This window comes from Psammomys obesus, unplaced genomic scaffold (assembly GCF_907164565.1).
Source record: "Psammomys obesus unplaced genomic scaffold, mPsaObe1.curated_primary_1811, whole genome shotgun sequence".
Lineage (NCBI taxonomy): Eukaryota > Metazoa > Chordata > Mammalia > Rodentia > Muridae > Psammomys > Psammomys obesus.
Window position 1 is genome coordinate 24180315 of NW_026587216.1, and position 26470 is coordinate 24206784.

At 39.8% G+C, this 26470-nt stretch overlaps 1 protein-coding gene across 5 annotated transcripts in view; it reads left to right on the forward strand.

Moving 5' to 3' along the window:
- Positions 1 to 26470, forward strand: part of Stau2 (staufen double-stranded RNA binding protein 2) — a 241352-nt gene that overhangs the window by 72956 nt on the left and 141926 nt on the right. For all 5 annotated transcript variants that reach the window (XM_055603173.1, XM_055603170.1, XM_055603172.1 and 2 more), the window contains 3 exons: positions 19805 to 19964; positions 21129 to 21236; positions 23774 to 23986. In XM_055603173.1, coding sequence (XP_055459148.1) covers positions 19805 to 19964; positions 21129 to 21236; positions 23774 to 23986 — 481 coding nt within the window. The remainder of the gene's footprint in view (positions 1 to 19804; positions 19965 to 21128; positions 21237 to 23773; positions 23987 to 26470) is intronic.

The window sequence follows — 26470 nt, forward strand, 5'->3', positions numbered from 1 at the left end:
CACACACACACACACACACACACACACACACACACACACACACACACGCATAACTAAAACATAAGATAAATATTTTTAAAACCTTATATTGTGAAAACAAAATCTCAAGCCGACCCTATTTAGAGACTTAGAATATAACCATTTATATGTAAGAAAACAAATGTAAAGAAATATGATAATCTTAAAAGCACAGGTTAAAAGCTCAAAGAAAATTGTATATTGGGTATTTATTGAATACATCAACCATGTTGAGAACAAAGATGAAGAAAGGTATTTACTTCCTTTTCTCTCACTTATACAGTCTAATTGTAATCATTTCTCAGCTCTCTGAGTACCAAATAATTGTTCCCTCTTGACTCCTTGTTTTCTGTGTGCTTTGGGGACAGGCTGATATGAACTTTTGGATTAAGGAATTGTCTACAGTCTTGCCTACTAAAGAAGCGGATACTGACCATCCATCCATCCATGTGTCTTGAGAGGCTGTTTCTCTGTATCACACACATCCTCAGTGTGTGAATGTAGATGTGTGCAGCCCATGTAATTCCCTTTTCAACTCAGAATGTCTTATAATAACTTCCATGTCAGTAACGCACAGTCCTTTGACACATTTATACGACGCTCCACTGTGGTGATGTACTGTAGTTTTTGTTATTTTTATTATGGATTTTGTTGTTACTCATTAGTCATGAAATAAATATTCGCACAGATAGCAAACCTATGGAAGATTTCAAACACAAAAAAAGTTCACAGAACATAAAAATAAAGCTATTTGGGAACTGGTCCTGCTTGGTAGGATTCCGTGGTTCCCCTGCTTCAATCAATACATACTGCTGGAGGCTACATAGACTTTTTTTTTTTTTTTTTAATCTGAACCTGCTGTCTCTTAGGTACTGTTTTCTTTCCATGACAAAATGCCATGGCCAAGGCAACTTACAGGAAGAAGGCATTTAATTTGGTGGCTTGTGGTCCCAGGGGATTAGAGTCCATGACCAGCATGGCAAGGAGCATGGCAGCAGGCAGGAGGGCACGGCTCTGTAGCAGTCGCTGAGAAACTGAGGCAGGAGGCAGAGACTCAGGGAGGCTAACTGGGAACAGCATGAGCTTTTCAAACCTCACCGTCTACGCACAGTGTACGGGGTTGGCCTCTTGGGAGAGTGGTTAGGTGGAATCGCACAGCTTTCAGGTCTCTAGCTTTTGGTAGTGGGTAGAAGATGCCATTTGCTGAGGTGGAAAAATCTAGCTTGTAAAAAATCCGGGAGGAAATGTCAAGTGTGTGTTTGATATAAGGGACTACTTCAGGGCTGATACAGAGTATGGAGGTAAGGATGGGAACTGACTGCATGTACAGTATCCTACAAGGCTGTCTACCCCTCCAGATCTCATTCTCTATCTAACCCACCATTTCACCGTAGCAGATGTCAGGGTGACCTGTCACCCCACTGACTGCCAGCACCTATTTGGCTTATCCAGCACCAGGCTGGTGTACCCTTACTGGTTCACTGCAGTTCTTGGATCAAGGCTATAGCAGCTGGATTCAACCTTTCCAAGGTTGTTTCACTCTGGCCACATCATGGCATTTTCCAAAAAAAGTCCGTGACACTCCCATTTTAGTAGTATTTGGTTTTTTTGTCTGACCTAATGTAACCATTTCAGACTTGCTTTTCATGATAACCTCTTTCAAATTGCATTCCACTGTCTCCCACCCTGACATCGTCCCTCCCCCATACCGCCTAGTGTCACCTCTGCTTACCCCTGTTGCTGAAGTAGGTAAAAAAAGAGGAGCAGGAGTGTGAGAAGATTGCTGGAGAGGGGGTGCAGGCCGTGGCTAGATCCTCCAGGGCTGTCCTACGGAAGTTAGTTACTCTCTTCAGAGCATGGGGAGGGGATAGGAGAAATGAATGTTTTTATGTGGGAGGAGACTTGGCCACATTCACATAGGGAAGCAATATAAGTGTAATAGTGATTATGGCTGCATCAGTGCATGCCTGTAATCCCAGCACTTGGGAGGCAGAGGCAGGCAGTGCTCTGTGAGTTCGAGGCCAGCCTGGTCTACAGAGCAAGTCCAGGCCAGTCAGAGCTACACAGAGAAACCCTGTCTCAAAAATGAAACCAAAACAAAACATAATGAGATTTTTTTGAGAGATTAGAAGCAAAATTAAAAACAACAACAACAACAATATATTGGTTTAGGTGCTGCGGTAGGTATCTGATTCTGTCTCTCTGGAGGAGTGTTTATCTGAAAGTTTATTAGAAGTTCCGTATGTTCCTGAAGAGATGTTTATCTAACCTGTATTAGAGATAAGAAGAAATTTCAGATTGTGTTTTAAAGATTTTGAGCTTTTTTGAATGTTATTAAGTGTTGTACCAGAGAAAGTAACTGCGTAATTCTGATCAGTGGTAAAGTAAACTAGTAGGCATAGCTTGGTGATGGAATGAGCATAGATGATAGATGAGAAGGAGCAGACTTGAGGATGCTGATGTCTGTAATTTGCTTAACACCTGCTTGAAGGCAAGAGTCAGGATGGCTTTTCTGCCTGTATAGAAGTTCTTGAGATGTACAGGCTTTGGGTCTGGTTTATTTCGGGCTATAATATATTTTTATTTGCAAGGGTTTTTTCATAATAAATTTTGTTTAAAAAGCAGAAAAAATAAGCTACAACTAATGAAAGGTAAGATATAACTAAACACAGTTTTCTGATTCTGCCCTTTGGCAGTCTTGATGTTTTGGTATTACCATATGGAACATGATTAACTGCGAAAAAGCCAGTACTCCTGTGGCCACATTTTAATATTAAATCACACTGAAGGTTAATGGAGTTCTGAGTTTGGCATAAAAGTAACTAATAACTTCAATTAGCAAAGTTACATAGAGTGAGTTTAATTCTGTGTAAGATTTATGACATCGAAATGTATAATGAAATAAGTTTTCTGTCTTTCTGTTGCCTCCCATTTTCTAATTACTAAGGATATACCACCTTAGAATTCATAGCTTTGGTTCAGTTGTTATTTTGCAGAGGACAGTGTCTTAGAGTTTATTACATAGGAAATAGTGGCACTGTGAAAAGAAGAATCGCTTCAGTTCTGGTATGAACCGACTCCTGGGCGAGGGTTTCCAGCAACCACATTTTTAAGTTGGGTTTTGGCAAACTGCTGCTCAAAAGACAACCAAGCCCTGCTCCTTTCCCTGTCACCCCATAATTTAAGTTTCCACATTTTAAATAATACAAAAAAACAGAATCATATTTTGTGATGTGTGGCAATTATACGACATTTAGATGGCAGTTTCCATTCATCAGACGTCATGGTCCATAGCCACACCCACTGGTCTAGGCATCCCCTCGGTCCTCCTCAGCTGCACAGCAGTGCTGGAGAGGTATCCTGCGAGTCGTTTGGCTTGCAGAGTTGAAATACTGGCTCTCTGGGTCTAGTCAGGAAGTTTGATGACCTTGGTTTATCTTAGTGAGTGGTCTAACTTAGAGTTTTTTCATGCTTTTATGAAAGGGAGGGAGCTGTTTTATGTAGAACCAAGACTTCCCATCAGTGTCTTGTAATAATTTTCACCTTGCATTTATCCAGGATAATTGTGTGTTTTGTTGTTTTCTGGTAGATGGTAAGTGTTCATCTTAACTTTAATTTTCTTCCTTTCTTCCTGTAGATTGGTAAGCAGCGTGTGATGTTGCATTTAAGAGACATTTGTGTTTGAGAAATATTTCTATGCAGAAAAAACAACACTTGAATACTTTTGTAGGTTCCCCATATATTTGGTTTATAGGGAAATTATTTGATACCGATTTAAATATAGTGAAAATACATTTTAACTATTTTAAAATATAGTTAAAAACACATTGTAGCATTTTCTTAGGGAATTGGTTGTACAACAACCTTTTATTTTTTTTTAGAAATACTCTCCTTCAGTTTGGTCAGCAATGTCAGAAGTTTACTTTTGAAATTAGGTTTATTTATTTGTAAAGGTGTGGGTGCGCACACAGCACAGCATACAGATAGAGGTAAGAGGACCCTTTGTGGGAGTTGGTTCTCTCCTCCTATGCTATGGTTCTTGGGGGTTGGGTTCAGGTCACTGTGCTGGGTGTTAAGTGCCTCGGCCCTCTGAACCATCTTTCTGCCCTCTAGAGAGTTTCTAAAAAGAACTAAACTGGGGTGAGATACTGGTACTCCAAGAACACCTTGGAAAATACGAAGTCTAGAACTTTATTGTACAGTTCTACCCAAGTGTCAGTGAAGTGAGGTTACTCTGGTGGTCCATGTCTCCAGAAGAGCGTTTCCGATGACCCAAGTAGTATGCTTGATAGCTTTAGTTGGTCCAGTTAGTTAGAAAGTGTGCCCTAAGATCACAAGCATTTCTTCTCCTTAAAAAAGCACTCATTTATTTGTTTACTATTTTCTGGGCATGTTCATGAGTGTGCAACAGAGTGTACGTGGAGGTCAGAGCACAAATTGTGGGACAACTGGTTCTCTCTGTCCACTACGTAGTTTCTAGGGATTGAATTCAGGCCTCAGCTTACACATAAAGAGCCTGTACCTGCTGGGCGATTTCTCCAGCCTGCAGGAATACAGCCCTTTATTCTAAGACAGAGGTAACATCCTTAGCCCAAAAGCAGGAAATAGGAAGTGCTCCAAATTTTGAAACTTTTGAAAGGCCTCTTAAAAACCATCCAAGCAGGCCATTCATTTGTCCACAGTCTAATAGCAAAGCTATTTTTTAGTTTTCTTCTCCTTGGACACACCTCAGGGTCTCCACTGAGTTGTTCTGCATCTACCCCGTGCGTGTGTAGTTCATGGGTCAACCAGAGACTGGGCAGAATTTCTTACGTAGAATGTGGGGCTCTCTTAGGACTTCCCCCTCCATGTTTTATCAGGTTTCTAGAAGTTAATTCTGCCCCAGACTATTTTTTTTCACTCTTTAGGGATTTGAAACAAGTTTGGTTTTTTGCATTCTGTTCAGAGTTTATAGTGTCCTGTAGGAAAATTTATCCAATGAGAACTTAACTTGGTCAGACTAGAAAGAATTTTTGCTTCATTTACTTAAGAGCTGTTTAGTATCCCACTGTGTGATTACTCCATAATTTATTTAACCCGGCTTGTAGTTTGGACATTCATTTGTTTCATGTTTGCTGTAACAATGCGTGTGTGTGTGTGTGTGTGTGTGTCTGTACACACACTTGGAAGCTCACATGCACAGTTGGGAGCCAGAGACACACACATTCTGTGGTTTTCACAGGCATCATCTACCTTTTCTTTTTTTGAAACAGTCCCTCACTGGGCTAGAGCGTGCCAAATGAAATAGTTTGGCTGGTCAGGAAACCCCAGGGATGTCTGTCTCCCATTTCCCAGCCCCTGGCTTAGAAGCATGTGCGCCACACTCGATTCGTCTTCCCTTTCAATACGGGGTTTCTGTGTGCAGCCCTGGATGTCCTGGAGCTCACTCTGTAGACAGGCTGCCTCTGACCTCAGAGATCCACCTGCATTTGCCTCACAAGTGCTGGGATTGAAGGCGTGCTCCACCATTGCCTGATGGTTTTTTTATGTGGGTTTTGGAGATCCAGTTTAGGTTCTTCTGCTGTTTGACCCACGCCCTAGCCTCAGCCTGTAGGTTGGTCATTTATTTTTTGGCAAATTCACACGTGTCTATAGTGCATATTGATTGCTGTCACCTCCCCCCTTTTCGCATCTCCCTACTCTTCCTGCCTATCCCCACTTTCTCCGCAAATCTTTCTCACATTCATGTCCACTTGTTTCGCTTTGTTACCGGCTGAGTTTTAGCAGGGCAATGTGTGCGACCTTGAGTTTGGAGCTGTCCGTTGGGGACTAGTGGGCTCAGCAGTGAGTAGTCCACTTAAGACAGTGTTTCCCAGTCTCCCAGAAGCCATCAGTTACCATAGTTCACCACTGAGGCTAGGGACCCGTGATCCCCTCCATGTCAGCCACCGTGTTTAGATCTCACACGCCTCCTGAGTTCAAGCACTGTTGCAGGCGTGTTTCAGAGCTTACACTCAGAGTTTGGGAGGTGCACGCTGATTCCGTCCTCCTCCACGAGGTCCCACGTGGTTCTCTTTCTTTGAGTGGGCCGTTCTCTAAGACCTGATTTGCATCACTCTAGCTGAGAACATGGCTGTTTACGAGCCTGCTTTTCCTTCTTGCTATCATCCATCCACTTCTCTCAAGAGGAAGGCAGTAGTGTAAAGTGATTAGTCAAGGCTATGGAGCCATTGTGCCTTCAGCTGAAAGCTAGCGCCAGATTATGCCAAGATACTCAGAGCCTGCTTTAGTGACCGTGACTGAAAGTGGAAGCAGCACGAGCATTTACCGCTGAGGGCTTTTGGAAGTATTAAGTGGGTTACTAAATGTCCAGTGCTGGCAACTCATATGCCGCTTAGCGTTAGCCATTACCCCCCCATTTAACATATCCTGGGCTTCTCCTGAGTGCTAGACACCACACCAGATGCCGGACCCTGGGGCTGCAGTGAATGAGGCCCCCACTTCCCTTGTGTGAACAGAGATTGCCCCCCTCGCATCTCTCTCCCTTGGAATAGCATGTGAGACATTCACTCTAGACTTTTCCCTTGGGTGAAGAGTCACATGGTGTCATACAAGGTTTTCAGGTATTCACAAGAGTACTGGGCTGCCTAAATTTGAGACGTAAAAGGGAATGCTGATTTGATTTTTACTAGCATTACATTTTGATAAATCAAGAGAGCAGTGACAAATAAGATTAAGAGTACAGCCCATCACCCACTTGACATTATCACGAGTTCATCAGCTCTGAAGTGTTCGGTTTCTGCCTGGAATTCCTTGCACATAACTGGGGTGATTGTGCTTCCTGAGTGAGAGCTGTGGCCGTGCTCCTGTCAGTCCTGATCACCGTCCTGGAGGGCGTTCTCAGAGGCCTGATGCTCAGGTTGTGAGCAGAGGTTCCTCCAACTGTCTCACAGGATGTTTCATCTATTGTAAGCACTGTTATTTACAAGTTTTTCTTTTTTATGTTGAGGGACTTTAAAGGATAATGACAAAAACAAGCAGTAAAACTGGTTGAAGACTCATTCTGCATTCCCACATATGTCTCGGGTTTCCCGAACGCTAAATGCCTTCTCCTATAGTGAAGGAACCGTATATTCCCTGGATCTGAATGACTTATTGGTTTTGCTTAGCACCCTATTTTTTTTTAAAGACCATATGGAAGGCTTTCTCCAAATCAATACAGACATCTTGATAGTGTTGGACTTATTAGTTGTTTATACAGTCCACTTTAAAACAAAAATAAGTTATTTTGTCTTCTAATCCTGCCAAAGTCCAAATCAGCAGGTCTTGTTGGTTTCCCAGAGTCTGTGTTTCTAGAAAAGCAGTCGAGAAGCGATCTTCCCACCATACCTGTTACTGGCAGCTTGCTTTGTCCTTTTCTTTGCATGCTTTTTCTCTTCACCTCTTTTGCTGCAGTAAAAATGAGCAGCTTCAGCATCCAGCTTTTCCTTCACTTCAGCTAAGATTTAGGTTCTTAGGAAGTAATGTGAGTGCCATGTATTTAATCATCTTAGGTATTATTCTCATCATGTCTTGCTGGTTTTTGCTCAGTTTGAGTTTCTTGAGAGCTTATTACCCATCAATTTCCCAGGCCTTTTCTTGACTTCAGTTACCAAAAACCTCAACTTATTTACCTTAATACGATTTACTGACATTCTCACATTCTCTGTTCAAGATGCACCTCTGCAAAGATAAATGAGTTGATTGACTGCTACAGTGTGGTGGACAGGCCACCGCATAACCCATACAGAACATAACTCCAAACATGTAAATAAATGCTCTTATGACACAGAAAAAAGAATTCCCAACTTTTTAGTTGCATTCATTGGAAGTGTCTGGAGATCTGTTTGGTCATGTCTGTGTTTAGTAACAGTACTGTCCGAGCTTCTGTGGGCATCTGCTCATTGCCTGCTACTTTAAAGCTTGCTGACGTGGTTGACCAACCCTTGTTTCCTGCAGTGTTCTGAAACCATGTTTTCCTTGCTATGAGAGCACACTGCTGGCGGTAGTCAGCGGACAAGCTCAAGGCCTTACATAAGTCTGACTCAGTCGCATCTCGAACTTCATTAACAGCATTTATCACTTCATTGACTCCACTCCAACCACACTTCCTGTTCCTCAGACTCACTAGGCATTTTGTCCTGTGTGTGGCATGGAAGGTTGGAGTTTTTGCCTCTAGGATTGCCCTCTTTCCTGGATTTCTTCTAAGTAGATAGTGTGGTATTAGAACCATGGTCCCTTGGTTCTTCTTGGAGCTGGTGGCTAATCACAGAAAACACAGGAGGGGCTGAAGCACCATGGAAACACTGTGCTGTATCTGAGAGGGCTAATGAGTTGTCCAGAAGGACGTAGTGAGAGCCTTTGACATCTGAGCCTTTGTGGTTGTGGGACCGCATGTCACCTGCTGGTAGAGACCTGAACGGGCTCTCCGCTGAACTCTGCTCACTCCTGTAAATACCTGTCTGGGATATTAAGATAGTTTGAGATAGTTTGTTCAGAATATCCTAAAAGCTGTTATCTGTGTAGGTAAGAATGTAACACACTCAGTCTTATCCCTATTCTAAGATTCAACTGTGGTAATCAAAGGCGTGAGCCATTAGCCTTTCCAAGACTCTTAAGTGGTCCTTCAGCCTCTTCTGCGCAGGAGGCTCCTGCCAGACTGGAAGTATCCTGACTAGAGGTGTTTCTCTTACCTGGTGCTGTGTTTTGCTTCAGGGCGTGTGACCAAAATCAAGAGGACTTGGTGATTTTTTTAGCTCAGCGTTTGTCTTGATATAAAGGACCCACTTCACATCTACTTGTTAGAAAAGCATACATTTTCTACTTGTTAGAAAAGCATACCTTGATTACCTATAATACAGAAAAAGAGAATTGATGATTGTAGTCCCTGTGATACTCTGCAGAGGATTTGTATAGAAACAATTCCAGTTTATGATGCTTAAAAATTATAAAGTTAGAACATTAACCCTGAGTCCTAATTAAAAATAGGACTGTATAGGAGAGTATTGAAAGGTTCCAGTTCATCATCTGTTGCAGCAAAGTTTTCCTTTTACGTTTTTCAATACAGGATCCAGGTAGCTATGAACATCTTTGCATTAGTTTAAAAACAGATCTTTGAATCAGAAAGTGCATTAGCTCTGAAGGAGACCTGTGATTCCAGTAAACAAGTATGGATGTTAGAGCCCTAAAATGTATTACCAGTAGCAGAAGAAATTCAGAAGGTCTGAGGGTGATTACTGTCATTGATCTGATAATACTGTACTACTGAAATCTGACAGCCAGACTCTGTGATAGAATTCAGTGTATAAATTGTTGTTGTTGCTGCTGCTACTGCTGTTGTTTTTCTTCGTCTCCTTTTGCCTCTCCCTCTCCTCTTCTTTTTGAGACAGGGTTTCTCTGTGTAGTCTTGGCTATCCTGGACTTGCCTTGTAGACCAGGGTGTCCTCAAACTCACAGAGATCCACCTGCCCCTGCCTCCATGAGTACTGGGATTACAGGCGTGTGCCACCATGTCTAGCCGCTCTACTTCTATATTTAGTTTAGTTTGTTTGTTTTGATTTTTGAGCTTCACTTGTAGACCAGGATGGCTTGAACTCACTGTCCCCCTTCCTCTGCTTCTCTAGTGCTGGGATTAAAGGCACACTCCACTAGACCTGGCTCTGTAAAGCCACTCTAAAAGCCCTACAGTTGCTTTTTAAAGCACACATTTCCTTCTAGTGCTTGTAAGAATATGAAACAAAATAAGTATCCATTAGGCTAATTTTATTGCAGGTGAGAAGATAAAATGTTTTATAAAAGAATTGATTAAATATACCTGTTCCTGGGCATATGCATTTTAATTATAATTTTTATGATGTGTTAGAGCCAACATTTTCTTACAGAAATATAACTCAAGATTAAATATTGGGCAACAGTGGGAAAATGGAATTTAGTATGAAAATATTTGCTTCATGTTAACTTTTTTATGAATGCAGCTAATGCATAAAGTGAACTCAAGCTGTAAAAACAATTAGCTGGGAAAATGCCAAGTAAATTTTTTATATTCCAGTGAATATCTACTGACTTACAAGTTATTGTTATCATTAAACTATATGCAGATGTACAACCAGATTCACTTAGATTTCAGTGAAAGAAAAAAATAGTATAAGTGTGCAGTAAGTCTAATTACTGTTCACATCTCCACTAAAGCACATTGATCTTGCTGTAACACCGCTGATGTAATGTCTCTGTGTTTCTTTTGGGAGTATTTGCCATGGGCAAACATCCAAAGTTGATAGTTAATTTTGATCAGCAAAAACATTGGAGGAGATGTCTGGGTCGGACATTGTAGCAAAGCAATTTCTGAAGCTCATGTAAGCTTTAGAGGAGGCATTCCACTTTCCTACTGTGCATTTGAGTCTTCTATTCTAGCCATCCTGAGGTAATTTATCCATGAAAAGATTAAAAGAACCTTTAAAATATAGTCTGATTATATTTTTACATTTCTCTGCTGAATAAATTTTTTTAAAACTCAAAATAAATATTTATGGGTTTAACATTGTGGGGAAAACAGAAGTTTTTCAATTATTTTCTAGAAATAGTTTCATTAATCATTTTGTTAGTGGAGAGGACTTGAAAGATTTTCTACACATGTAGTGCACAGAGAACATTTTCAGAGAAGCCTTAACCAAAGGTGAAATTGAGTTATGGAAGAATTCATGTCATGCATGAGTCATATCTTAGTGCATTTCTTTCTCATAGGAATATTTTATATTTTTGAGCATGTCATATTTAATAAATATATGGCAAAATTTTAAGATTGTATTTCTCTGAAACGTTTTACAAAAGATTTTAAAGTGTACAGTATATGTATGTACATTTATTTATTTATTTATTTATTTGAGAAGTTGTCCTGAAATAAATGTACAGCTATGCTATTACATGAAAAATGAAATAATTTCTACCTAGATTGCCTCTTGCATAAAGCTGAAAAAGTTGATGCAAGCAAAGTTTTCTGAAAGGGGCTTCATCACAGACATTTAGAGAACACTGTAGTTAGTATGTTTCTTTTTGAGCACATTATAGCTTGAGCAACAGAAGGTGTATAGGCAGACACGTTCATTAGGCTTATGCTTTTGTTGTAAATGATACCATGTAGGTAAATTGAGTACCCAACACAAGAACTTAGAAAAGAAATAACAAATGAGAAAGGAAAAATATAAAATGGCTACATAAAAAGAAGAAAAAGATAGAAAAGATACTTGAAGCACAACATTTTGTTTTCAGTAAGACTAGCATGTATAAATATGTAACACAGTAAGGTGAGAAAATATGGACTTTAAGTACACATAGGCAAAGCATGGATTGCTGGTGAGATGTGGACACGATAGCTATAAAGAAGTAAAATGTTCATTAGGACCACGTTAACTCATAGTGAAGATAACCATGGAACCTGGATGAATGGGATGGTTTTCACAGGGAAATAGAAATTTGCCAGACCTACTTTATAAGATGATATGATTTGGATTTTCATCAAGTTTCCAGAATAACCAGTTAGACAAGTAGCCACTCTGTATCACCCACAATCCTGTAGAAAAGCAGTTGGCCTAGATGGTTCCACATCTTCGTAAAACAAGAAACATTTTTTTTTTTAAGACACTGAAAATAATCTTGGCAGCTGATCACGCAGCGCTAGTCTAAAAGGCTGAAGTATATGACTTTAGATGATTGTTATTACGGAATATTAGTGGGAAATCCTAATTATAATACTGTTAAGCAGAAACCTGGATTTCTCCTAGGAATGTGAAATTGTTTGCTGCTGGAAACTAGGCAGTAAAGCTTACCTGATTGCAAGGTGAAAATAAAGGCGGTGTGGCAGGCATTGCGAATAAAGGCATTGCCTACACAGACAATGGGACTTCAAGAATGAGTTCATTCTTGACTTTGAAAGCATAACACTCTAGAAGTAACCAGATAGTCTCTTGTTATTTTAAAACATATACGCAATAGATGTACATTTGTACAAACTTTCTTGCGTGTTCTCTCTTTCCTCCCTTCTTCCCCTTCACCTAGCCAGTGCTATACTTACTGGAGATACAACAGCTGTGTTTCAGTTAGTGAGAAACAAGTCAAGCATGCCCTCTGCCTACTGCTGTTAGTATTCTTTTGGAGGTAGAGGCCAGTACAACTAAACTGGAGAAATGGAACAAGTTACAGTTTATAAGCTCAGACTTCACAAAGATGGACCAAGAGAGAGGAGGAAGGAACGGCGTGTGTGTGGGCAGGGGGTAGGGAAGTGGGGGGAGCCGTCGCAGTCAACTTTCCACTTAGAATCTCCTCAGCATTCCCTTTGGTGAAGGGTGTCTTGCATATGATACTAGCTCAGAGAGATATTCTGAATCTTCCAGATCTCCTAAGTCTAGGTAGATTTGAGTGGTCTTGACATTCAAATGTAACAGGATTTCAAAGTTTATGGCTCATGCTTGTGCAGTTAATTCTGGGGCAGCACACAGTCCAGAGGTTGACCGTGGACTCCCAAATGAGACTGGCTGGGTATAGATGCCAACTCACATTAGGTGGCATTGGGAAGGTTAGTTGCCATCTCTGTTCCTTGTTTTCCTCATCTGTAAATGGGATTGAGGTTGTGGAGTGCATGATCTAAATGCTAATGTCTCCTTGTGCCATTTTTCTGAAAATGACATGGCAGTGATGGTTTATGCAGGTGCAGTTTAGGGAAGGAGCAAGAACAGGTTCATGCAGGTATCAGTGATCGTGAGGGCGGCCGTAGTGTGCTTTCAACAACTGGCCTCTGAGAACATCCATCCTCTGCCCTCCACAGTCCTGAGTGTGGAGGCTTTTCAGTGACACAGGCTTTTCAATGCTGATGTCCCCCCCCCCATCCTAAATTCATGCTCTTTTATTAATTTACTGGATTTAATTTGAACACAGGTTTACCTTTGTTGAGTTGATTCTGCTGAACATGTTCTTCTGTTTAACTTCAGTGCAGCTAAGAGCTCAAAACTGATTGCTGTCATGCTGTTTTAACTCTGCTTTGAAACACCCTATTGCAGAATTCCTGTGCATGCCCTTTCTGTATTTTCTCCCAGGCGTCTAAAACATAATTAGAGGGGTTCCACAAACAGCAGAATCACTGTCCTTACACCTCTTCTAAAACTTCTTTTCAGCTTGCTTGTGGGCCTTTTCAGATCAGTCCTAATATTTGAAATTCCTCAAGAATTAAAACTCAGAACCCATAAAAGACATATTTTCAAATTTTATAGATGTGAAGAAAGAACTATCTAGACATTTTATATATGTACAAGTTTGAAAATGTGCCAACACTACTTTACAGCTTTATGATAAAACTTGTTATTTTTCTGTTGTGAGAAAAAGAATTTGGGTTAGTGCTGCCAAAGTGTACGAAGAGTAAAAATAATCACATGTCATTTGAATTCTTAGTTTGGCTTTTAGAATTTTTTAATTATAGATTCTGCAAATATTTTACAGATAAGTAAACTGAGATAGAAAGCTTAAGTGACATTCTGTTTTCAGTCTGAATTAGAAATAAACAGAAACCAAGCCTCTCCCCATTAGATCAGAAGATAGCATTTTCATGTGCTCTGGACATAAACCTGTAGAGGAGATATGAATGTCTAAGTAGTATTGAAATTTATGAGTAACACCATCAAATGAAATGAGGTAATTGTTTTTCAATTTTTTTAAGTCCTAATGTTGTTTGGAATGTGTCTTTCTCACCTTGTAAAAGTGATATTTAGGAAAGTGAGATGCTGGAAAATAGAGCAATGGCTGGATGATAGGGGGGACAGATGGGCCTTAGTTGTTTAGAAAGATAACAGTTGAGAAAGGAGTTGAGAAAGGAGGCTTTGAATAAAGTCACTTTAGGAGGACAGCAAGATAATGTGGTTTAGAAGATTGTCATAGCAATGAAGGTAGTTTTCCTTTGCTTAAAAACTCTATTAGGCATGCTAAGTACTAACTCAAAAGACTCGCATATTTTTTCTTGACTTGTATTGTCTCATATGTCTTGAAGATGGGCATATCTGAAAACTTCTTGTGCATCTGAGGAAAAGGAACCTTTTTTATAGTGTTTTGTATTTGTTCTCCCCACCCCACAACATACACACCAAGTAGGGAACAAGAAAGCACGGGAAGAAGCCTTGGAAGTGGCTTTTGTCCAGCCCAGGTTGTTAGCAGTTGGCTCTGGCTGCCAGCGTTGTGGCCTCCCATGTTGCACCCCTTGATTATCCAGTTGAACTTCTTGCTGTGGAGGCGCAGGGAGTCACTGTGGAGTGTTATTTGCTGCAGCATTAACTTCTCTGGTCACTAATAAGATGGTTGAATAAACACAAATGGTCAGAACTAGAAAACAATAAGGCAGAATCTTAGGCACTCTGTTTGTCTGTTTGTTTGTTTGTTTGTTTGGTGTGTGTGCATGCATGTGTGCTCACAGGAGCTCATATCATAACACATGTGAAGCCAAAAGTTTTTCCTCTTTCAGCATTCAGGTCCTGAGGAATGACCTAAGTCTTAAGGCTTGGTGGCAAGCACCTTTACTCATCGGGCCATCTTGCTGGCCATAGGAAATGCTTTAAGCCTTTCTTGAACCTCTCAAGTTAGATGAACTTGAATTTGACTCGCAACAACGCTCTCAAAATGAGCTTCAGGACTCTTCCTGTCACACCGGGCTTCGTAAGGATTAGGCTGATACAAAGGACATAGGCAGTATGCACTAAGGAGTGGTCATGTCCCCCCATTTGATGCCGCAGTGGCCCTGAGACAGTAGGCAGAGTCACCAAGGCCACCTAGGAGTCCACTGTAGAGGCTGATTCAGAAAAGTAGTGTTGAAGCATAGACTGCAACTGGGGCAGGAAATGGACGAAAGTAGAGCCACCCTCTGGAGGCTGTGGGTTCAGGGCACCCATTTAATTGTTTAATTGCATGGTAGGGGTTTTCACGGCTCTCTTAACAACAGTGACAACATGGGAGTATAAGTTTTGAACACAAAATTCTAGCTGCTTAGTTAAATATACTCTAATTTGTAGAAAGGACTGTTTCATGTGTTGAATGTTCTTTATCAAAACTGAGCTTGTTATTTGAAAAATACAAACAGGAAAAGGAACTTCATTAACTAGAATGTTCCACCTTTGAAAGTTAATAAACTTTGAGTGTTTCTTCACCAAAGGAAATAGGTATTTGGAGGTAAGGACCTTGACACACAATGTTGTGTTTGATGAAGCGTTCTGCGTCATCTGCCCTTAGTGCAGTCTGGATGCCATTAATCAGAGTGTTCTGGCTAATCTTAATTGTCATGGTGCTCTGAGGAGATGTGATGTGTAAGATATTCAAACCATGTGGGGTATATTACTAAGAATCATTGTTAAACCAGAGGATGAAGTGAAACTGGAATGAAACAAGTCAGGCATCAGGTCTTGGTATTTCCTGTTGTTACTACCAGAATATTTTGCTTTTTATGTAAAAATGCAATATACTTAATTTTTCCTCTGATATTTATATGATATGATTTATATATGCATATATATCAAATGCATACCTATATGCATACATAAAGCCATATTTGATGGCCCAAAAGGAAGAGGCCCCAAGGGCTCTTTAGTGTGCAATTAATATTTTGGTCAGAAAAATCAGCAGATTGTTTCAGTATGGTTATGTGTTATGACATCATATTCCAGTAAAGTTATAATGAACAGAAATTTTGTTTGTCTCTGTGGCAAACCAAAATGAGTTTTGTAATTGTCAGCAGACCTTAGTGATTATAGTGGCGCCCACTCCCTCTACTGTAGTTAAAAGTCTCAGCATTCCAGTGTGGACCTCTATTTTCAGGAGTTTATAATTAATTGTAAGCATTTGCTCTACAGGGAAAGCTTGCCATGTAAGATCAGCTCAGGAGTCAGTTTCTGACTTCAAGTAGTGTATCTTGAAGTTTTTATAGAAGGAATTAAAATATGTATAGTCTGTGAAGGTGGGAAAGTAAACTCTGTGGGTGACAAAGTATATACATTATCTATACTAGTCTGTGATAAGTAGTAAGTCGTAGGGAATTGTCATGTCAGAACACTTTTTAGTTATTGTAATCAGTGGACCAAAAGGTCGCATTTTGAAATTAATTTTAGTCTTTGGATGTTAAAAATAGTATTTTACTGTCATTTTTTCTTTAACTTTTTAATGTTTCCTATTTAAAAATAAGGATACTTATTCACTTTATATTCACTTAAAACACCTTAAAAACTTAATAGAAAATTATAAGCCATCAAAATTGATGTTTAGAGTTTAAAACAGTGACATTTTCTGCTGCCACGCTCCAGATTTCTCTAGTCCCTTAGACACTTCTGATTATCCCTCTCCCTGACATTATGTTGTAATTTCTTCTCTGGCTCTGACCCTCGTTTATCCCATCCTCTGCCATCCATTGTTTCCCCTGCACTTTGATCATAGGCATTAATCAGATTCTAGCCTTAGGCTTTCTCTCTGGCTTCCTTTACATGTACCGTTTTCACGTGTTTATCCACTCACACAGTCTTCGTTATTGCCTCGCTAATCTGTGTCTTCAGTACTGATCTTCATCTTTAGGAAGCCTTCATTGATTTAGTCCCATTTGCCCAGTAGCATTTCACATTGTGGGCTCTCTCCAGTTTACCTCAGGTTGTCTGAAGAATCCTACTAGTTGGCTGTTTAATAACCATTTAAAACACGTAACCTCAAGTTGGGGTGTGACTTGGTGGTAGAGTACTTGTCTACCATATGCAAGCCCTTTCAGTCCCTAGCATGGCAAATTAAAAAAAGCAGGACCTCAGTTGGACTTTGGTTTGGGAACATTTTCAGCACAGGAATAATTTTTTAATTTAATTTCTAGCATTTCAATTAAAAATCCATCATTCCATCAAAATTGGTCCTCTTCAGATAGTGCTGAGTTACTCAGCTCAGTGACCATATTGCTCAGTCCTAGTTTTCCTTTATGATCTGTCCCTTTCCTTATTATGGACCTGTGCTTACTGCTCTGTCTGTTATCTCTAAATCCCGCAGGGTTCTTATTTTTCTTATATGTTTAAATATAATCTCTATATTGATTATCCCCCAAAGTTATCTTTGCCTTAGACCTTTTTCTTAGAATCCAGATTCATAAATATGATTGCCCTTGATGCATCTGCTTGGAGGTCTGATCTGTCTAATGGTTTTGCATTTCTCAAGCAAAGCTGCTGATGTCCACACCAGCACACATCCCTTGTGTAGTCTGTATTCTTCTGGTGAGTAACTCTCTTCTAAAGCTTTAAGGTGATTCTTGAGCCATGCCTTAGTGTTGCTAGACAGTGCTTAGGTAATCCCATCTCTGTTTTCAAAAATTTAGGGGCTTTCGTTTCTTTTACTTTTACTATGCTACCCAGGTCAGTCCCGTTCTAAGGCTTATCTTATAGTCGCTGTTAGAGCTGCCTGGCTTCTACCAACCTTCCCCTTCAGTCTGTCCTCAGCATAGGAGAGAGTGTTCCAAAATATGGTTTAGATGATGTTCTTTCCTGCTCAGAATGGCTGTCTGTTTCTCTTAGGCTGGAAATGAGATCCTTAAAATGATTTTTAAGGAAGGCCTACAGAATCTGGTTACCTCTTACCCCTGGGCTTTCCTCTCTCACCCCCACAGCTCTACACAGATGGGCCTCCTTAGTTACTTGAGCATGTCTCTGGGCCTCTGTACTCAGTATTCTGTGTACCTCAAGTGTACTGTCCCAGATTCCTGCCTGGTTTGGTTCCTTACTTATTTAAGATCTTTACAAAGTTGTCATTTTCTGTGAAACCTTCCTTGACCACCTTTTCTAGACAGCTGCACAATACTTCTAATTCATTCCCTCTTTTTGTTTTAACAGATATTTCTAATACACTACATATTCTACATTATTGGTTTTTTTCTTTTTTAAAATATTATTTATTCACTTTACATCCTGATTTCAGCTTTCCTCTTCTTCTCCCAGTCTTCCCCTCCCAAACACATTGATCTCCCCACTCACCCCTCTCCTTCTCCTCAGATAAGGAGAAGGTCTCCCATAGGTACCAACCCTCCCTGGCACATCAAGTTCAGTAAGACTAGGTGTATCCTCTCCTACTGATCCCAGACAGGCCCCAGTTAGGGGAACAGTATCCAAAGGCAGGCATCAGAGTCAGAGAGGTCCCCTACAACTGTGTGACCTGAGTGGGCCTTGACCTTGTTGAGTTAGTCCATCAGCGAGGTCCTGGTGGGAGACAAAAGCCTACAGAGCCTTTGTTTTCAAAGCCAGGCTTTTGTCTCAAGTCAAGATGTTGAGGAAAAAGTTGGCCATCTTGAAAATTAGCCACCTTTATTACCTAGCCATTGCCCCCTCCCTATCTGTCAGTCAAACTCCCAGTCTCTAACTTCCACGCAATAAAGTTACTTAAATACTGCTCAGTACATCAGAGAAATGTGCATCAAAATGCAGTGAGAAACTAGGATACAAAGAAGAGAACAGGGAGCACTCATATCCTGTTATTGAGAATGTAGGTTAGTACATTCATAATGGAAAACAGCCTAGAGATTTCTCAAAAGCAGCAATGTAAAAACCAGCAAAGCATGCCAAACCTGTAAACAGAACTACTAGTATGATCTAGCAGTCTCCCCTGTGGAACTAATTTTGAAGAGATGTCTACGGTCACATGCTCATGGCAATATTGATGGTAGCCAAGATTTGGAATCAACCTAGGTATCATCAATGGAAGAATAGCTAAAGAAAGTATGAATAACAACCGAATATTACTCAGTCATAGAAAGAATGAAATTGTTTCACATGCAGCAACAGGGATGGAGCTGAAAGACATTGTGTTAAGTGAAATGAATCACGCACAGAAAGAAAAGCACTGCACATTCTTCCATATATCTGGAAACTAATCATTTGATCTTAAGAAATGTAGAGAGTGGAATAGTAGTTACCAGATTCTGAAAAGGGTGTTGGGGATGAGAGAAGGGGAAGAAGATATCTGATGGGGCTCAGCTGGGTTGAAGGAATGATGTATATATTTTATGTAGTATAGCAGAATAAGTGCATAACAAAAGTTAAGTCAGTGTTTCAAACGGAGCATTTTGAATGTTCCTAGCACAAAGAAATGGAGCATCTCTGAGGTAATCTACATGCCAGTTATCCTAATCTGGTCACTGTGCATTGTGTACATGATGAAATGTCATTGTCTTCTGTAATATGCACAGCAGCTGTGGCCAGCTTAAAGTTTGAAGATAATTGGCATAGAGTCTTTAGTTTTTGTTAATGTTAATGTGATGTCATTATTATTGTATCTCATACTGAGCTGTCTGTCTGCCCTTAGCTCTAGTAGAGCCATTTTTTTACTACAAGCCCAGTGCTGTGCATGCAACCACCTAAATGAGTTCACCTAGCTCCAGCTTCGCCAATGGCTCCCTGTTGTCAGTAGCAAACTGTTCAGTTATCATCTATCAAAACTGACTAAAACTTCATTATAAAAAATTCTGTGATATAGTTAGATAATCTTTACTGTATTACTTTTTGTTTAATGTTATATTTTTTCATGGAAGTCAGTGTACACTATTATGTATAGATATATTGACTCAAATTTTACCTTAAAATATATTCATGAGGTTAAAAATTTATTAGAGTTGGTAAGAGACTATGCAGTCCACCACACAGTTGCTAACATTTTAAGTGAAATACTCTTACGGTTATAGGTGATTGTAGACTAATTCTGAGTTACCACTGATGCTTGTGTTTTCTTTTTATAGGTATCATTGCCCAATGCCCAAGATTTTTTATGTCCAGTTGACTGTAGGAAATAATGAATTCTTTGGCGAAGGGAAGACGCGACAAGCTGCCAGACACAATGCTGCGATGAAAGCCCTCCAAGCGCTGCAGAATGAGCCGATTCCAGAAAAGTCTCCTCAGGTGTGGTACTGCTGAGTGTGACAGGCTTTCCTGTGCTACTCCAGGGAGGTTACTTAGCAGACAAATAAACTAGTTGTGTAATTAAAAAAATGATCTGTTCAGCTAGGGGAGGATCCTGACAATCTGCGCCCAGGTCCCTTTTACTATACTAGACTCATACATTCCTGCTGGGAAGACCTCGGTTCACCTGTGGGAGTCACTTGGCAAGCAACAGGGAATGTAGGAACGTGTCTATAAAGATGCCTCCATTTACTGCGCCTGGTATTGGGTCTGGATTACATTGAGTTAATCTGAGATCAAGGGACGTAGTCAGACACCACAACAGAGTCCAGCAGTGCAGCAAGTTGAATCTAGAGCCTTGTGCTTTAAAGACACTCTACCAGCCTGAGGTCAGGAATGTAAGGAGGAGGAGATGGTTTGAGAATTCGGAGTCCTATTTTAGTTTGCAAATTAAAATCTAAAGGTTATTGGGTAATTTTACTCATTCTTATGATTCCATCTGCTTTCTCCATAGAACTTCAGTGATACCTCTAGTTCAGGTGTTTCTTGTAGGATAGCCAGTTATTCAGCCTCCTAAATTATCCTTTCTCCAAACATGGGCGTCTTTCATCCTTTGAAGTTTATTATAATGGTGGACGTATGTGTTTTTCTGCTGATGCATTTTTCATTGCTACTATTAAATTATAAGCTTCTTGGTGGCAAGAATTGCCCCTTTCTTTTCTTATCTCGAACATGCTTTGTTCAGCACAGATGAGATCCTCCAGAAGTATGTATTAAAGAAGCGAGTAAGCAAATGATGCTAGTCCAAACACACTTCCAGTTTATTGGTTTTCTGTCTGTTATGTAAGCCCATGGGTCATGTTAGAGCAGCAGTTGGGGAGTGACGCAGGTGCACAACTCTATAGTAAAAGAATTGGGTCTGAAGAATGTGTGCTTGAGTAGAATGTTTTCAAACTCAGCGTTAGCGGCTTCTACTTCAGGTAAAACAAAACAAAATCCAAAATCCTGGCAGCACAGCCCTTGACTCTAATACTTCCACGAGGCTCTACCGTGAATGTCCATGTCTGCTGTTCAGACTTTTTAGCTAGACCCACCTGCTAGCAGAAGAATGTGAAAGTTATTGTGATGTCTAGCCTCAACGCTGCCCTGTTTTCTGTGACATAGAATGGTGAATCAGGAAAAGAAATGGATGATGACAAAGATGCAAATAAATCTGAAATAAGCTTAGTTTTTGAAATTGCTCTGAAGAGAAATATGCCTGTCAGTTTTGAGGTAAGTGTTCACGTGCTTGTCTTTGATTATTTGAACAAGTTCTATGGTTGGTGTACTAGATTCTTGCAGGAGTGTATATGTTTCCTGTGTAGAGATCCATTATCATGAAATGATTTATGCCTCGGAGAGATAGAAATTACTGTAATGTTGTGAGCATTGTGGAGCTCCTTTTCTTTTCTGTATTAGGGCTGCTTTGTACGTGACATTTCAGTTTTGTCTGAAGGTTTCTGTTAACATAGGATTTGGTGTTTTATCTATTTATTTATTGTTAATTTGTTCCTATTTAATTCAAGTTATGAGTCAACCTAGTATTTAGTGATGCTATGCTAATGTTCAATTCATTTTAATTGTATGGAGGTCAAAACATGTTTGACCTGTTTTGGGGTAGATGCTGGAAATCATACGAGGGACTTTGCTACATGCTAATAAGTATATACTCTAGGACTGAGCCACTCCTGCTGCACAGGTTATGTTTTAACGTCAACTTCAAATCACTAAAGGGGAATGAAATAGCTTTTGACAACTGAGTATGCATGAAGTAAATATTTATAGAAGTGTATGAAGTTTTTAAAAAGAGAAAACCTTAAAAATAATTATATATATATATATATACACACACATATACATGTATATATTATATAAATATAATCTATAGTAAGAGAGCTCATCTGTAGAAAGTAGGCAAGAATGAAGAAATAAGCTCAAACTGTGGGGAGATTCTCCTTCCGGTTTTACAGCATTGGCTGGTGGGGAGCTCCAGCATTATATTCATTGAAAGGGACATTGGACTGAGAAACTGCTTTCTTCTTGAGCACAGCTCTGGCAGGTCAGATGACCTGGCTTCTTTCCCTTAGCAGGTTGAAAGGAGCCAGATGAGGAAGGCAAGGAGAGATTCCTACAGAAGTCACTGGGGAAACTTTTGAAGCCTATCATACACTCGAAACTCATAGATGTGGGGTCTTTAGAGATTAAATGAATAGAAAGGGAATTTTATAAGTCAGAGAGGGTCTTTGCATATCTATATGTTATGTTAGAGAATTTCACGTTCACACTCTTGATCTGATGTGAGCTACAAGGTTAAACATCTAGTGTTTCCTGTTGAGTCAATAAATCATTTTTTGTATGTGTGCATGAATGCATACGTGTTCTCAGCCTAGAGGTTGACGTAGGGTAGATCAGTGTATTCCTTTTCAAGTGCTGTGGAGGCAGGGGTGCCAAAACTTAGAAATGAGCCAGGAGCCCTTCTCTACCTTGTTTTTTGAGAAAAGGCCTCTCACTGAACCCAGAGCTAGGCTAGGCTGGCTGGCCAGTCTCCACCTCACCCGGGGTGGGGTTTACAGATGTGAGCCTCAGTGCCTGACTTTTACATGGATGCTGGAAATCTGAGCTCAGGTCCACATGGCTGCAGAACAGGCACCCTACTAACTAGGCCATCTCCTTAGCCAGTAAATTACCTTTTCAATTGATAAGCATGTGCATCAGAGTGATGAAAATGAACAGTTGATAAATTTAAGTTACATGGAAAGTATACTTAAACTAATTCCTTATTCCATTATTGTTGAGTTATTGGGATACTGTGCACTTTTTAAAATTATTTTTCCTAATTGGAGTTTAATGTTAGAAGATAAAATTCCAATATAATATTAAGTGGTAAACCAAATACTGTATGTACCTTAGGTCAGAATTTTAAAGGAAACTAGTATTTTGAGTATTTAGAACTTGGCATCCCTCTTTCCTCTCCAAGCTGACATAGTTTAAATGTAAGAAGAGATTGAATAGTTTGGGAGTATTTCTGGTTTAAAGTTCCATAGTTCTTTATACCGAAAACCTACACATCTTTATTATGGTCTATCAGTGTACCATATAGGATCACACACATCACCAAAATTTCTAAGAGTTTGAATCCCCTTGTGAAAACAGCCATTCAGGTCTTTAATGGGAGGTTAATTTTCATCCTTTTTCTGTTTTTGAAAATCTGCCATGGGAAGATGCTTCATAACTCAGTGATGTTTGAAATATTTAAATGTATGTAAACATAGACTAAAAATGCTACATATTTTCTGCTCTGTTATGATCATATAGAATCTTAATCATACACATGGTCCGATAAGATTGATCATTGTATGATAAGACTTCGTCTTTGAAATGATAAATTATCTTTGAATTCTGGTTTCATTGCCCTTATAAAGGACATCAGGTATATGTCACAAGGTTATTTTCACTCCACATGGCTTATCTAGAATGAGATCATAGCTAATATGGCGTGTTCTGTGCTCTTAGCTTTGTGTTCTGTAAGACATGGGGAACTCTGACTGTAAATTACATGTTTGTCAAGATTCCTTTCACCTTTGGTTAATTTAGAGTTAGAAATGTTTACATGAACATTGCTGATCTCATACCTTCAGAATAGCTATCTTAAAGAGATACTGGAATTTTGGCATGGTACTCCAGATTAGTTGGAGAGACTATTAAAAAGGATTCATGCTGTTAAACACAAATGCTGCTGTGTTGATTGATATTTTGCTTGCATTTAATAGGTTATTAAAGAAAGCGGACCACCACACATGAAGAGTTTTGTGACCCGGGTATCAGTGGGAGAATTTTCTGCAGAAGGAGAGGGAAATAGCAAAAAACTCTCCAAGAAGCGAGCAGCAACCACTGTCTTACAAGAGCTGAAAAAGCTCCCACCTCTTCCTGTGGTAGAGAAGCCAAAACTATTTTTTAAAAAGCGCCCTAAAACCATAGTAAAGGTAAGCATATACTTGTGAATATCCACTTATTTTACTTAATTACTGTAGTGACAGGCCACAGCATGATATTTTTGGTCAGTATAGACCACATATGTGGTTGTTGCCCTATAAGATCATAAGAGAGCAGAAAAATTACGTAACATTTTAATACACTTGTCTGTTTACATCTATTTATATAATTTAACTATGGCAAACACCACTGAGTTAGAGTTCTCTCAGGTTCCTAGTAAGTGATGCGCCATAAAGCTTTGCAGCTTAGGAACAGTTGTGCACCACATAGCTTAAGTGTGTAGCAGACTCTGTCATCGAGGTGTGCGTGAGCCCTGTGATGTTCCCACAGAAACAAAAATTATGTAACGGCATTTTCCTCAGAGTGTCTCCATTATTACACGACACGTGGTTGTGGTATACTGGCTACAGGCAGCTGTACAAGTTTTTTAAGGTAGATCTCTGAACAAGTGGGAAAAATAACCTCAATCTTTTCTCTCCTTTCTGTCCCCCTTTTTCTCTCTGACTTCCATCCCCTCCCACTTCCTTTCATCCCTGCTTGCTATTTTAAATCAAGATGTAGTTAATGACAATTTTATTCCTTTATATATTTGTGCTTCTTAGCATCCATTTGTGTCTCCTTTAGTATAATTCTCATCATGAGCGTGTGAAGTAGCTGATGTTACCCCTCACATTATTTTATTTTGTGTGTGCACACGTGTGTGTGTATGTGTTTGCGTATGTGGGCAAGTGTGTATATGTGTGTCTGTGTTCAGGCCTGAGGTTAACATTAGGTATTTTTCTTGATCGTTTTCCATCTATTTGAATCCAGAGCTCACCAATTCAGCTAGTCATCCTGCTCTGGGAATACCCAGTCTCTGCGCATCACATACTACAATTGTTGGCAGGCCACCATGCCGCTAGGTATTTTTGTGGGTGCCAGGGACCTGAACTGTGGCCCTCATACATGGGCAGCAAACATTTTTACCCTCTGAGCTCTCTCCCAGCCCCTCTCCCAGCCCCTCTTCCTTATTTTCGAAATCAGGCTTTACAGAGCATCCTCAGATAAATTTGCTCATTTTTCTTTGGCCTGATCGGCTCTGGTCCAGTGTTGCACAGTAGCAGCGGCGATGCTGCACCAGAACTTCTTAGGGAACCGTGGACTTTAACAGGACACAGGGTGATAGTCCCATTGTGATACTAACGGATGTCAACAGCATCGAGTGCAGATTGGAAAGCACCCTGTGTGCCTGACTTTGTCCCATGGTGTGTGTGCTCTGTCAGGCTTAATCTTCAGGATAGACCTCTGAGATCAACATATTTTTGCTTACTATGTTTCCATTCATTTTCTCAGTCTTGCCAAGAAAGAATGCAGAACATACAGCTTTTCAAGGTGTTGTAACCATTTCTTTTATTGTGTCACATTTTATTTATATTAAAAAGGTTTTTTTAAAAAGGCCAAGTTGGGAGTGGATGACTTAGAATTTTGTACAGTGTCAAATGCTCAGCGTAGACAACACAAGTGGAACTGGAGTTTTGTAGACCAGAGAATACCTCAAATTGCTAGCATTTTAGTCCCTAACTCAGCTCATTTGTCACACACAGGCACATGGCTCCTATGAATCGAGGACTGCACAAAAGAGCTAATAATCACTGATGAGTTTGTGTTGTTTAAATTGTGCAGCGGTAAACTTTTGTATATTTTTACAGATTTTTCTCCGTTGCACCTCTGCTTCATTTTAAAATACACACATGTATACAGAAAGGAATAGCTACTTGTTCTTTTAAATGAAAACTGACGTTGTTTTACTTAGAATAAAATGTAAATTGCTCATTCCCTAAAATAGCATTCCATGCTATATGTAAGGTAGACATAGATGGTAGGAATAAAAGGACATGGCTCCTCTGATCATGTGCTGCAGTGCTTCTAAAGAAGAGTGGTTCTCATGTGCTATAAGCACCTGGCCAGAGAGCTGATGTGGGTGGAGTCAGTTTTGTGTGTTTTCCTAGCCTAAGCAAGGTGCGTAGTGTTTCTAGCCAAGTGTGGATAATACTTGTACATGCTTTATCAGATTAAGTCTTTACTGAAGCATGCACAGAATGTATGAGTAATTATGAAATATTTTAAAATTATCAATGTGTTAATTATCCAAAATTAAGATGTTGTATTACCTTACACTGTCTAGGACATGAATGTACCCATGATCCATCAAAAATCCTCTAATAAATAAAGTCGCTAGCTTTTCTGTGGTAGAAGAGCAGTGCTTTATGTCAAAATGGTCACGTAAGATTGATCACAATAACTACTAATAATCTTAAACTTAATCTCAATAGACAGAATATTAAGTTGTTAAGCTAGATAAAGATATGTACAGCTCTAAAATAGTATATAAATCTAATTCCTGTGTTAGCTATAGCCACCGAAAAACAGTTGTTAAAATATTATCTTCTAGACCTAGGGATAGGGGAAGCTTTAAGTATTTAAGTATGTTATTC